This window comes from Schistocerca piceifrons, chromosome 1 (assembly GCF_021461385.2).
Source record: "Schistocerca piceifrons isolate TAMUIC-IGC-003096 chromosome 1, iqSchPice1.1, whole genome shotgun sequence".
NCBI classification, from domain to species: Eukaryota; Metazoa; Arthropoda; class Insecta; order Orthoptera; family Acrididae; genus Schistocerca; species Schistocerca piceifrons.
In genome coordinates, this window is record NC_060138.1 from 609,051,932 (window position 1) to 609,064,602 (window position 12,671).

The 12,671-nt window shown below is 38.7% G+C and overlaps 1 protein-coding gene across 1 annotated transcript in view; it reads right to left on the bottom strand.

Annotated features, from left to right (window-relative positions):
- The window catches only part of LOC124804024 (DE-cadherin), a 628,442-nt gene that overhangs the window by 52,056 nt on the left and 563,715 nt on the right, over positions 1-12,671 (bottom strand). The window contains exons 3-8 of the mRNA XM_047264719.1: positions 10,990-11,094; positions 10,442-10,567; positions 10,197-10,346; positions 5,769-5,966; positions 5,483-5,688; positions 1,635-1,998 (exon numbers count right to left, since the gene is read on the bottom strand). Coding sequence (XP_047120675.1) covers positions 1,635-1,998; positions 5,483-5,688; positions 5,769-5,966; positions 10,197-10,346; positions 10,442-10,567; positions 10,990-11,094 — 1,149 coding nt within the window. The remainder of the gene's footprint in view (positions 1-1,634; positions 1,999-5,482; positions 5,689-5,768; positions 5,967-10,196; positions 10,347-10,441; positions 10,568-10,989; positions 11,095-12,671) is intronic.

The window sequence follows — 12,671 nt, forward strand, 5'->3', positions numbered from 1 at the left end:
AGGCAGAACTGTAGGGGAAGGCAGAACTGTAGGGGAAGGCAGAACTGTAGGGGAAGGCAGAACTGTAGGGGAAGGGCTGGAAAATCAATTGGAAAAAAGAAAAGTTATTCCATTTCAGTAATCAAGGAGGGCATAGGGAGAAACATGGAAAGAAGTAGTTAAATGTAATCTAAATAACTGGTTAACCATAAAAATTAGGCTACTTTCACTTTCTGCTAGATGAATACATAAAATTTATTTTATAGCAGTAGTCAATGGAATCATTAGTTTCGAGTGTATCTTTTGGAAAAGACATACCATAGGTATGAGTGGAAACGAGGATAACTGGAAATTCAGTACCAGAAATGGAAGAGAGAACCAAGATCCATTAATTGGTGAAATAGCATACTTTTACAGAGCTTACTAATTTCTACAGATGTCCTGAAGCTACTCTGCTTGCTGTAAAATATTATGTAAGGAACAGACTAAGAATAGAAGCTTTGGAAAGAGTAGTGGTTGGCTGAGCAGACCAGCAGATACAGTCAATTGAAGGACTCAAAATAAGTGAACATTAAAATTACGTCAGTCCAGCATAATGCATATAAAGTGATACACTTACGAATGCTGTGTGAAGAGCAATACAGACAGAGTAATTATGTTCATGAAAGCAATGGTATATTATAGAACTATCTGCATTTCTTAAATCTGCTGAACATCATTTTACTTGCATTCAGTCCCCTCCTTTCTTTTAACCAAAGTTAGGTGCAACTTGGCTTTCAACACTTGCACTTTTTCTTTCCATTTTTGTTTATGTCCTATTATACAACTTCACAAAGATTAGAAAGGAGGTCTGTAAAATACGATATTATCAATCATATGGACAGTTTTTCACTGTGAATCACAATTTTACAGTAAGACAATGAAATTTTAACTATTGGTCAGATTTAGTTTATCTGATGAAACTGCTAAAATGAGTAGATGACTGGGTAAAACTAAGATAATATACATCGTTAGTAAATTGGGGGATATAATTATGCAGTTTGGATATTTCAAAATTTGTATTACATTGTTTTACATATACTGATAATTTAAAATGGAGACCACAAAAGGACACCACAATCTTTACTTCACATTACACCACAGACATTTGGATTTTAAAAACCTCAAAAGACAATAAATGGAAAGAAACTTAACAGGAACCAATCCCTATATCAAGTTTGATTATTACTTGCATTTAAAACATAAGCTAAAATAAACTCTACGAGCAGTGAATCATTTGCTGACATAGCAAGAGTCAGAACCTATATTTCAAGATGATGTTAATTTCTTTAGATCCACCTGTTTCCTATCATTTGGACAATTTAGCGTAATGTATTGTAAAAACAAGCACACTTTCTTACAATTCTGTGATTTTTTCTTAAATATCCATTTCAACAGATTGTTTCTGCATGTTATTAAATCTAATTTCAATTAATAATAATAAAGTAGTGGTGCTAGTAAATACAAAAAGCAATGGTAAAAAGAGAGAAGGGTAGAAGCTGAAGCAACTAACCTCAACGCTCTTAACTAACTCTACATTCTAACAAAAAGTTATTCCTGTGCAACGCATAAGCTGAAGAAAGCATTTCACTAATCTGCTTCATTAAGCATATTACCTGATTGTGTGCTTCTGTGCCATCAGCATCAATTGCCTTAACTTGCAATACAGGTGTACCAGGTGGCTCATTTTCAGACACATATCCTGATTCAATTTTTCTAAAAATAGGCACATTGTCATTAACATCCAAAATTTTAATGGTATATCGCTGCTGATGTGCAAGTTGATACTTGTTCTCTACACGAACAGTTAGATGGTATTCTGTTATTGTTTCATAATCGAGTTCTTTCCCTGCTAGTTTAATGTAGGCCTTATCCTTCTTTGCATCTGTCTCCAGGCGAAATGTGGGAACTGAATTTGACTGCTGTGTTTGTCCACTAACAAGCAGAAATTGTAATTCGGGAGAGTTGGGAATATTTGACCTGAAAACAAACAAATTCTGTGAATAAAAAGTTTCATTACAAGCAAATGATTGTTTTTTAAGTGCATCCATTGCAACTCACGAAAGGTCATGTATCTGTAACAATAACATGGTAATCATGTATCTTTTTAATTAGATTATGAATTATATACTACATGTTAATATCAATAAAAGAGAAAAGTTATCTACAAAAGGAAATATGAGCATTGTGTTATTAATTAAGGCTATAAACTTATCTCTGAAATATTTCTATTCATTCACTACGTTCTATAGCCTATCAAGAGGAAGAATCTTCTGGGATGTGTAACAAGTCAAGCATACATTTACAAAAGAGGAGCTATTCTTAGTAACCGTATCTGCTGACTGCACTAACAATAACCTATTATACTGCTTAGCACGATGTGTGTTAACATGAAGTAACTGTATCTTAATATTACTGGCAGTAAAGTTGCTACTAAGAAAATATAGGTCCCGTTTGCTCTCTAATATCTTCCACTGGTAGCTTAGTATTTACTATAATATATTGGTGGTTTATACATTACTGATGTTTGAGACTTTAAAAGGTTTCTGGAACCCTATAGTATTATTTTATTACAGCACCCATGTCTGGGTTTCAGGCAGGATCCCCCACTTCCTTCGAAGCTGAGGTGCTCTTGCAATACTGTTAGCGAGCCTATGAAATGATGTTCAAGTTTAGGGGGAATAGCAAGTGGGCTGAGGCATGAATGGGAATGGGGATTTTTTTTTGGGGGGGGAGTATTGTTAGGGTAGTCCATACTGTTGAGCAAAGCCACTGCACCAGAGTAGTGTAGTGGTTAGCCCATCTGAGTTGTGATCAGAAGGCCCAGGTTCAAATCCTAGCCTTGGTGCCAATTTTCATTTGTGCTGCAGTCTATATATATATATATATATATACAATGAGACATATATACGATGAGACCCAAGTGTCTTCCGGCGTATACAATCTTCAAATAATGTAGGAGAGCGCAGCTGGGCGACATCATCGACAACCACCACTATTTTGCCAGTTCTGCCATTTCCAATGCATAACTAAAGGCAGTAATTGCTATGCAAGAGGATTTAAAACCTCAATCTGCGGAAAGACTACAGAAACACATATGGCCACACAGCAACCCTGTAAACACTAGTGTCATCAGAAACCAAAGATGACTGACATCAGAAGTTATAGATAGGGAAATTAATAATCATGGGTGAGGTAGCATTAACTCTGCCCTCTGTTATTTGAGAAGTGAGAGAGCATGATTCCATGCAGAATTTAAACAAAAACTACCACCTCTATTTATAAGATTACTTGCTAATTTAATTTCAACCATTTTCTTAGTAACACTATCTAAACAATTGGAAGTGCATGACAGAATCCTGTGTTGCTGTATTCCATAGGGTGATTGACAAGACAGGGTTCTGCTATGGCACATGTGCTCTCCTGTTGTTAAGTGTGTGTGACGCCTATGCTCAGCATACTGGTCTTACACAGCCCTGATAGTCTGGCCAATAGACAACATGCTACAACTGCAAGGTATACAGTAGACACCCACCTTACACAAACCAAGATCATTCTTCACAGAAACTTAAAGAACCTTGTCTTAGACAAACGTCAAAAACACGTTTCGCATCGTATTTCCACAAAATATGATCAACCCTCTCCAAAATGCTCCCTGTATATGGCAAAAAGACAGTAGACTTCGGTGCCACCTCAGTGTTATAACCACTCGCACAGTGCACAGTTTGTTGACAGTGCAATGCACATCTGATCTGTCTTTTACTACATCCATTCTAACCAAACATGACCACCAGATGGGTGAACTAGGCTGACGAACTCTCAGGATCTGAAATGAAGTGGACCTTGTGAACCAAGGTAAGAAGCATCCCTTGACAACTATCAGAATGCAGATACAAGTCAGTGGGAGTGGAGTTCCTATAAATGGCACGTCCCAATGTACCAACAATCTTCCTCTTACCGAACACATCAAAGAACGGAAGACGCTATACTTTTCCACCTCAAATATGAAACAAATATTTGGGAAGGTCGTTTTTTAGGATTTTCTCATCTGTATTCCAAGTAGTCAGTGAGTCATAAGACACGCTGTGAAAAGGTCGGGATAAATTTACGAAACACCCTGCCGTTGCTTTTTGTGACATAGTGCAGTAAAGAGAATGGGGCCATTGCCTGTTCATGGCCACAATCCAGTGTCCGACCTTCCCTCATGTTTCCAATCTCCACTCCTAGCTTTCCACCCTGCTACACCCACAGAACTATTTACCCCTTAATATGGCTCTGGTGATATTTGATGTAGTACAACATTTATTATTTGTTCTTAACCCACTTCATTTCCAAATGAACATTAATTTTAATCCCTTACAACAAATGCGAATTCACATCATACCAGTACTGAGCTAATAAACGGAAGGTTAGCTGTTTTTGAGTATCTGTGGCTGTGCCAGTAGATGCTGATTCTTCATAAAGCCAGCGACGATTCTGACAAGTGCGTTATTCTCTCTCTCCCCCCCCCCCCCTTCCCGGAAAATTTAAATAGTTTATTTCTATACTGGGAAACATCTTCCAAACAAGATTTGGTTTTCGAGATAGTCAAGAAAAGTCGAGAAAAACATTAAAAAGTTACCTTTAAACGCACCACTGATCAGGATCTTTAGTATGTTATTCATTATGCTGCCCCCTACTATTTTACAAAAATTTGGGACTATGTGTAGTTTTTTCCCCAAATTTTCCTTCATTGACTGGACCACTGGAGAAACAGGGCAAGCTTACGAAAAAAATTATTTTTGTGTTCTATTCTGCAAATCACAGGTCTGCTGAAAATGATTTTTGCCATTGACAATAAATACAACTACACAGCAAATGTGCTGATACTTGGGCGTAAGCCAGCCGCGGTGGTCTCGCGGTTCTAGGCGCGCAGTCCGGAACCGCGCGACTGCTACGGTCGCAGGTTCGAATCCTGCCTCGGGCATGGATGCGTGTGATGTTCCTAGGTTAGTTAGGTTTAAGTAGTTCTAAGTTCTAGGGGACTGATGACCACAGCTGTTAAGTCCCATGGTGCTCAGAGCCATTTGAACCATTTTGAACTTGGGCGTAAGAATTCTAAGGTTCTTCGACAGGCCTCTACAAGCAGGGCAGTATTTGCTTTTATCAACACAAACTACTATATTGTTATTGCTAGTGCTATAATACCACAACTGTTCATACCATTAATTTTAATGTAACATCCCACTTTTTCTGATAATCTTGAAAAACACACCAAAACATTATTTGTTCTAAAACCCAAACTGGGAGTGTGTAAGATTAATTACAGAATAGCACTTTTGTTTAAATGTAAATCGGAGCTATTTACTCTTCACAAAGCTAATTAACATCTAAAATATTTTCAAGGAAAACAAGAATCATCTTTAATTAACACAAATGTTTTTGAATTACAAGACCAGCAAATTTTAAAAAATAAATGACTTACTGGGCCTTGATGGTAATAATAGGAGCACTGAAATCCGAATAGTTCTCAGGTATTTGATATACATTATCAAAAGGGTCTGGCTCAATTGTAGGGCTCTTCTTGTTAGTCTCTACAACAACTATCTCCAGGTCAACAGTTGCCGATAGTGGTGGGACCCCATGATCAGTTGCCTTAGCTACCAATCTGAACGTGTAGCCTATGTCTTTCTGGAACATATTTATAACACGATTCAGCATTTGTGTGCACCAATAAATTCAGTTGTGAAAGTTATGAGTAAGTATCTTACATCATTAATTGGACTATCCAATAATATAACGCCAGAACTTCTATCAATGCGGAAGTATTTTCTGTCAGTCGGCTGTTTTGGAGCAGGTTCTAGATCATACGATACAATGCTGTTGTTTCCATCATCTATGTCCAGTGCTGACACCCTCATCACTTCCTGTCCAAGCTTCAGATCTTGAGGTGCAGATTCTTGGTAATGCTGCAAAAAAATTAAGTAATTTTATTTATTAATTGCACAAAATTTTCAAAATTAAATGTAGGACTGATACCTTGGATCAGAACTATGATAGCTATTCAACTGGTGAACTATTTCAAAAAAGTGAAAACAACGCAATTGGTGCCTTTCACACAAAATAAATCTAATATTTTGGCAAACCCATACTCTGCTACAGCAACAATGCAAGTAGTGACTCACTCTGGCTTCGCACAGGTGACATGCCCTGACTTTGCACAGGTAGCATCACGTACCTGTGGCTGGACGACTTGCCTGGCATAGCAGTAATTTTGCTTATGGGCCACTGTGTTGGGTTATGATCAAAATTCAGAGAACATCGTTAGGTAACTGAATAACATCAGTTTCATGTAACTTTAAATATTTGAACAGCATACCCAGGAAAGCTCTCAGGATCTACAAATATTATCTGTTCAATGTTTAATATGGTACTCACACCCCCTTGAACAGTAACTGTGCACCAAAAACACATCTGTACTCATTTGCTTAATATCCAATACAGACTACATCACAGGTCATTTAGGAAGCCTGTGGTAGCTTACGCCAGCCTCTCTGTAGCAGTAGCTCATGGCGGCATCATAAGGTCACTAACAAAAAATTTTATTTACTGTTTGGATAAACCACAATGAGTACCAAGGATGGCTTTATTTTCAGTTTGTAGGTTTGCAGTCTCTACATTTATCTCTGCAAATCATAATGGATTGCTCTTTCAAACACTAACACCTGATTTTGGTCATACATTCAACTTCATTTTACTATATGGTAGTATTACTTTGCATAAATACAGAGTGTGTCCAAGAAATAAGTTGAATAAGTCCATAAATAACAATTTATTGAAAACAAAAGTATGAATGTTTATTATTTTTCAAAATAGCACCCTTGGACATCACTTCACTTCACTTCTTCCAGTGATTCTGCCAGCACTAATAGGTTTTCTGGAACATGTTCGGTCCTTCAGACATCTTGTCACAGCAGCTTTCACATCATCTACCATTCCAAAATTATGGCCCTTTTAAGCTTCTCTTAATTTGAGGACACAAAAATAAGTCTACCAGTGCCAGTTTGCAACTGTATGGTGGCTGGGGCAGCAATGCCAAACTGTGCCTGGTCAGGAACTCGCTAACAATAAAGGCAGTGTGAGATGGCGTGTTGTGATGATGGAGTCCCCAGTTTCCAATGATATCCTTCCTGAAGCAAAGCACTCGGTTTTGGACCCTTTCAAGGACTTGCAGATAAAACTGGCTGTTGACAGTTTGGCCCTGTGGCACAAACCCAGAGCGGATATACTATTGGAATCAAGAAAGAGGCCAAGTATTGCCTTCACCTCGGATTTTGCAATTCTTGCCTTTTTTGGCTTGCTTCTGCAGTGACACTCTCAGAGCCTGATTTCCCTGATGTAACAAAATTTAATGGCATGTCACTGTTCAGTGGATCATGGCCTTTCGTTCTCTTAATGCATCACTTGTAGACAGGTACACCCTATGAGCAATCTGCACTGGTCAATGGCCAGCAGGAAACGACTGAGGAATGCTATGCCTTCCCAAGACTGTTCCCCACCAGCTTTTCTCTCACCTGTCACAACACTGCAGTCAACCGGCGTGCATGTAATATATGGCCGATTCTGCCTGTCACTCTGGGAACGTGTGGCAGAAAGACCATAACCAACATCTTTTTCCTATGTGTCACTTCACCGAGTGTTTGACTCTGTTATACTTCTAATACAACTGGTGGAGTACCCATTGATCCTCAGACAACCTTCCAGGTGTGGCATTTTGTGCCTGAGGTGTTGCATCTCAGATATTCGTCTTGCTCACATTAGAAGCTTATTAATCATGCCTCATTTCTGACTCGGATGGTGATATGAAAGTTTGTGCAGATATTGGTCCATGTGTGTTGGTATTCAATACACACTGTGTCCCAAGTTTTCACCATTCCTTGCGACCAGCTATCTAGAAATTGTTGTTGTCTGTCCTTTTCTACTTCCACGGTAAATTTTATGTTGGCATGGATGCTGTTGAAGTCACAAAGCTGTTCCTCAACAAGTATCCACATAGTGAAGATACCATCGATGTACCTGTACCATACCTTAGGTTTACGAGGTGCTAAGTCCAGTGCATGTGCTTCAAAATATTCCATGAAGAAGTCTGCTACCACTAGACTAAGAAGACTACCCATACTGAAGCCTTCCAGTTGTTCGTACAAGTTGCCATTCCATGTGAGATAACTTGGGGTGAGACATGCATGAAAAACCTTAGTGTTGTCTTGCAACCTAATTGAACTGATGTGCTACAGAGTGTCACTGAGTGGCACTTTGGTAAACAAAGAAACAACATCAAGCTGACCAGGATGACATTTGGGGCAAGTTTTAGTTTCTTCAGCTTCTCAGTGAAATATCCTGATTCCTTTATGTACATGTCTATCTTACCCATGTGCGTATGGAGCAGCGAGGCCAGGTGTTTTGCCAGTTTGCATGTCAGTGAGCAGGGAGCAGTAACAATCAGACTCAGTGGAACATAATTCTTACAGATTTTTGGTAATACATACAGCGTTAGGTCATAGAGCTTCTGTGTTGTGCAGGTTGTTCTATATGCCCGCCAAAGTGACACTTCAGAGAAAGGAATGTAAGGTATGGCCTTTTAGCCATACGTTCCCAGAGAGAGAGAGAGAGAGAGAGAGAGAGAATTGGCCATATGCTGCGCACACATGGCATAAAGACTATGCGCACACATGGCATAAAGACTATTTGCAAACCGACAAAGAAGACCAAAGAGTGTCTCATATCAATAAAGGAGGAAAGAGACCCACTCGCAGTGTCAAGAATATACCACATACCATGCACATGTGGAAAAGTTTTATGTTGGCATGACTGGATGACACCAGGAGCACAGAACACAAGCGACATGGCAGGTTGGGGCAGATGGAGAAATCTGCCATGGTAGAGCACGCACTGTCTGATGCCAACCACATAGTAAAATTAGCTAACATGGGAGTTCTGGCTGTAGAGAAGATCTATCAAACGTGCTTGTTCAGGGAAGCTATAGAAATACACAAACATGAGAATGGCTTCTACAGGAATGCTGTGGCGAACAACAGTTGCAGGTAGCAAGAGGAGAACTGTACCAGAAATGACTGCAGAAAAGCCCTTTGACGTTGGTACACCAGATTCATATTATCTTTGGCTGCAGTCCACCACCGGCACTGGAAGGTGAAGTTTTGACAATGCCAGTCACTTGTGCTGACGAAACATCAGAAAAACCATGAGACAGATGTCGACCGAAGAACCTGAGACAGAATCCAACAGGCAGTTTGTCAAGAAATGGCGACAACAGTCTTAACAGTTTTGAATCACCTGTCTGCCATTGCCTTAAAATTGTGTACTTTCCTAACACGCAAGTTATAATATGAAAATAACTAAACACAAAATGCCTTTAACCACCAATATGACATATCCTGTGATTTTATGACATCAAATCGTAACAATAATGACACCTTTTCGAGAAGTCATGAATGCGCTGGTGCTTTGGAACATATAAGTCATAACAAAGAAAAAAACTGAAAGCGATAAATGGACACTTTATGTGGCACATTGCCAAAATAAACTTTTTTGTGTTTCACTTGAGAAAATGCTTCCTCAACGTGAAATAACAGAAAGTGATGGCTCCACGGTAACCTTAGCTAACTCGTCCAGCGCGAAGTCGGCTTAACATTGAATGAATCACAGTGAGTTCTCACCCGATCAGGATGTCTAATGAATTCTTTGGAATGCTATTTCTGTTGACATAAAACCCACAGAAGTTCAAAAGTGGATCAACCAAGGAATTAGCTGCTGCTATCCTAGAGGCTAACAACAGTAACAGAGGCATGTGGCAATGGTGCTATGAAGTAGAGAATTGAGAGATAAACTAAAAATAATAATGTGTAGCGCAACTGAAAGTACAAAATACATGCAACAATATAACACAGCATTCAAGTGAAATCAAAAACAACCATACACTCAAAGACTACAGTAGCTACAATTTTAAAATAGCAAGCAGAAACTAACGAAAATGTAGATCGACACACCTTCCATCCTGATCGACGCAAGTCCTGTCAGAAAGTCATTAAAAAGTATTATGTTTAGTACATGGCAAAACCAAAACTTAATTCTTTTTAAAAAATGAATAAAATTTTAATCTGTAATACTTTAATAAAACTTACCACTTTATCAAACATGGGCTTGTTGTCATTTATGTCTTCAATCGTTACTTTTATTGTGCAGACATCATCAAGCTGTGGTAGGCCATTATCAGTAGCTCGAACAGTCAAGTAAACTTCTTTTTCACGGCGTGGCTCATCTCGATCAAATTGCTTCATGGTGCAAGAGTGAGACAACATGCATGTTAATAAAATAACTCTATTATATTACATCTGTATTACAAAAACATAGACAATAAATTATTTACTTGGCTGGTTCTGATAATCCCTGTCGCTGAATCAATTGAGAACTTCTCCCTGTCATTTTTTGTAGTTACAATGGAATATGTGATGGTGCCTCCTGATTCAAGAGGGTCTCTGTCTTCAGCTTTCACCTGAAAATAATTACAACCCTCATTACACAATTATCTATAATTATGCAATCAAATGACAAAGTTATCAGCTAAGACACCTTCTCACAACAACAACAACAAGCCTTTTGGTGACAAAGCATTTTCAAAGTATGAACACTTTGAAAGGGTAGTACTTTTGTTTTATGTATACAAATTTGTAGGAGGATAGTTTGTTGGCAATTTTGTTAACTCCCGCATAAAAGTGGCACAGATTCTATTAAAAATAATTAAGAACTTTATCTACTAAAGCTATATTAAGTTATATTCCTTGGCAAAATATTTTTCCACTGACAACTTCTGGCCAAATGCATTTCACTAAACAGATTGGAATATAGTATGACGCACAAAGGAACAAATAAAACCAATCAGTGATTGAGCTAGTATTTAAGTTGTCTTATACAAACCTGTGCAACATATGTTCCTATATCCTGCTCCTCTTTGACAGATGGCTGATAGTTTGAACAGTTCGTAAACATTGGTTTATGATTGTCATGTACAATCAAAGGAACCTGAAAGAAACAATAATTATTAATATGAAACACGAACAGCAAGGTTAAATTATTAACAACACTGTTCTTACCATCACGGACATTTCAGAATGTAGGCCTATGTAATAAACTTTCATTTTTGCATGTTATTAGTTGTAAACTACATTAATGGAAATCACTCGCTGTTGGTGCCAGTGTCATTCTGTAATAGAAATAACACGCAACAGTCAACAAATTATTAGAAATATTAAAAACAGGTACTCTGATCGTGCCTTAAATGGAACTGGTGGAGGACTGTGGTGCACCCTTCTTCAAGGTATATACACAAATTAAAACGAAAACATTTGTTTAACAGAGAGAGTCAATGGGAAAAAATCTATAAAGAAAAATCTATAAAGATGCAATCAAATGACAAAGTTATCAGCTAAGACACCTCCCTGGGCATTTTGATTGCTTTGGCTATATATTATGAATGCATTTCATATGTCAAGTTACACTGACATATGGATAGTATTTTTCCTGATCTAAGAGAAAATGAGATGCGGGGTTCGGAACAAGGAATCTTCACCTACAACTGAAAGGCGGTGCACGGGGAGTAACTTCCACACCCTTTGTGCAGTGCATGCAATACACCTATGTTTCATGCTGCTTATGAAGCCTCTACTTCATTAATTGTCATCTTCTCTTTCCAAAGATGGGTAACAGGGCAGCTGCGAAACTTAGGTCTGAACTGGTTAATACCTGAATTCACCACAAACGACAGATAGCACTCCTAGTGATTGCAACAGTGATTCTGCATAGAGAACTAGTTATAGGAATTTCCCTACATCAAACGAGAGCTTTTCTAATTTCTTTCCCTATGTCACACCAGAGCTAATTGAAGCTCTTTGACCCAGAATACAGAATTATTCTCTGAACACTATACGAGGCAGCAAAGTCTATGTGCAATTTATTGGTGTGTCTTTTACTGTGGTTGACTACATCACAAATATGCCGAAAATAGTTTTAATCATTAACAGGAAATACAGAGTGCATTCCTTAAGTAATGCGACCAATTTTTTTCTGATGCAACGGTACACCACAGCGTGTTGTAACCGGCTGGGCTAAGTGGAGGGGGGGTGTTAGCTTCAAAAAGCTCTTTGTCTTATTTGGCTGTGAGCTGTCGGAGAGTCAGGACATGCGGTTCTGTAAACCCCGAGTTTATGTAAAATGGCGCACTTGGATCATTCTGTAGAGCAATGGTACGCTATAAAATTTTGCGCTAAACTTGGAAAGTCCGCCACCGAAACGTTTCCATTACTTCAGCATGCCTTTGGGACTGATTGCTTGTCCAAATCACAAGTTTTCCGATGGCACAATTCGTTCATGGAGGGCCGAGATGAGATGACCGACGAACCTCGCAGTGGACGGCCATCAACCGCACGAGTCGACGAAAATGTGACTATTGTGCGAGATTGTTTGAACTCAGATGGATGAGCCTTCAATTGATAGCACAAACTCTAAACATGTCAAAAACAACCGTTTTCCGCATTGTGACCACGGGGTACCGTACACTGGTTGCAGGCTACATACACCTCTTCATGGTTATCATGTTTCCC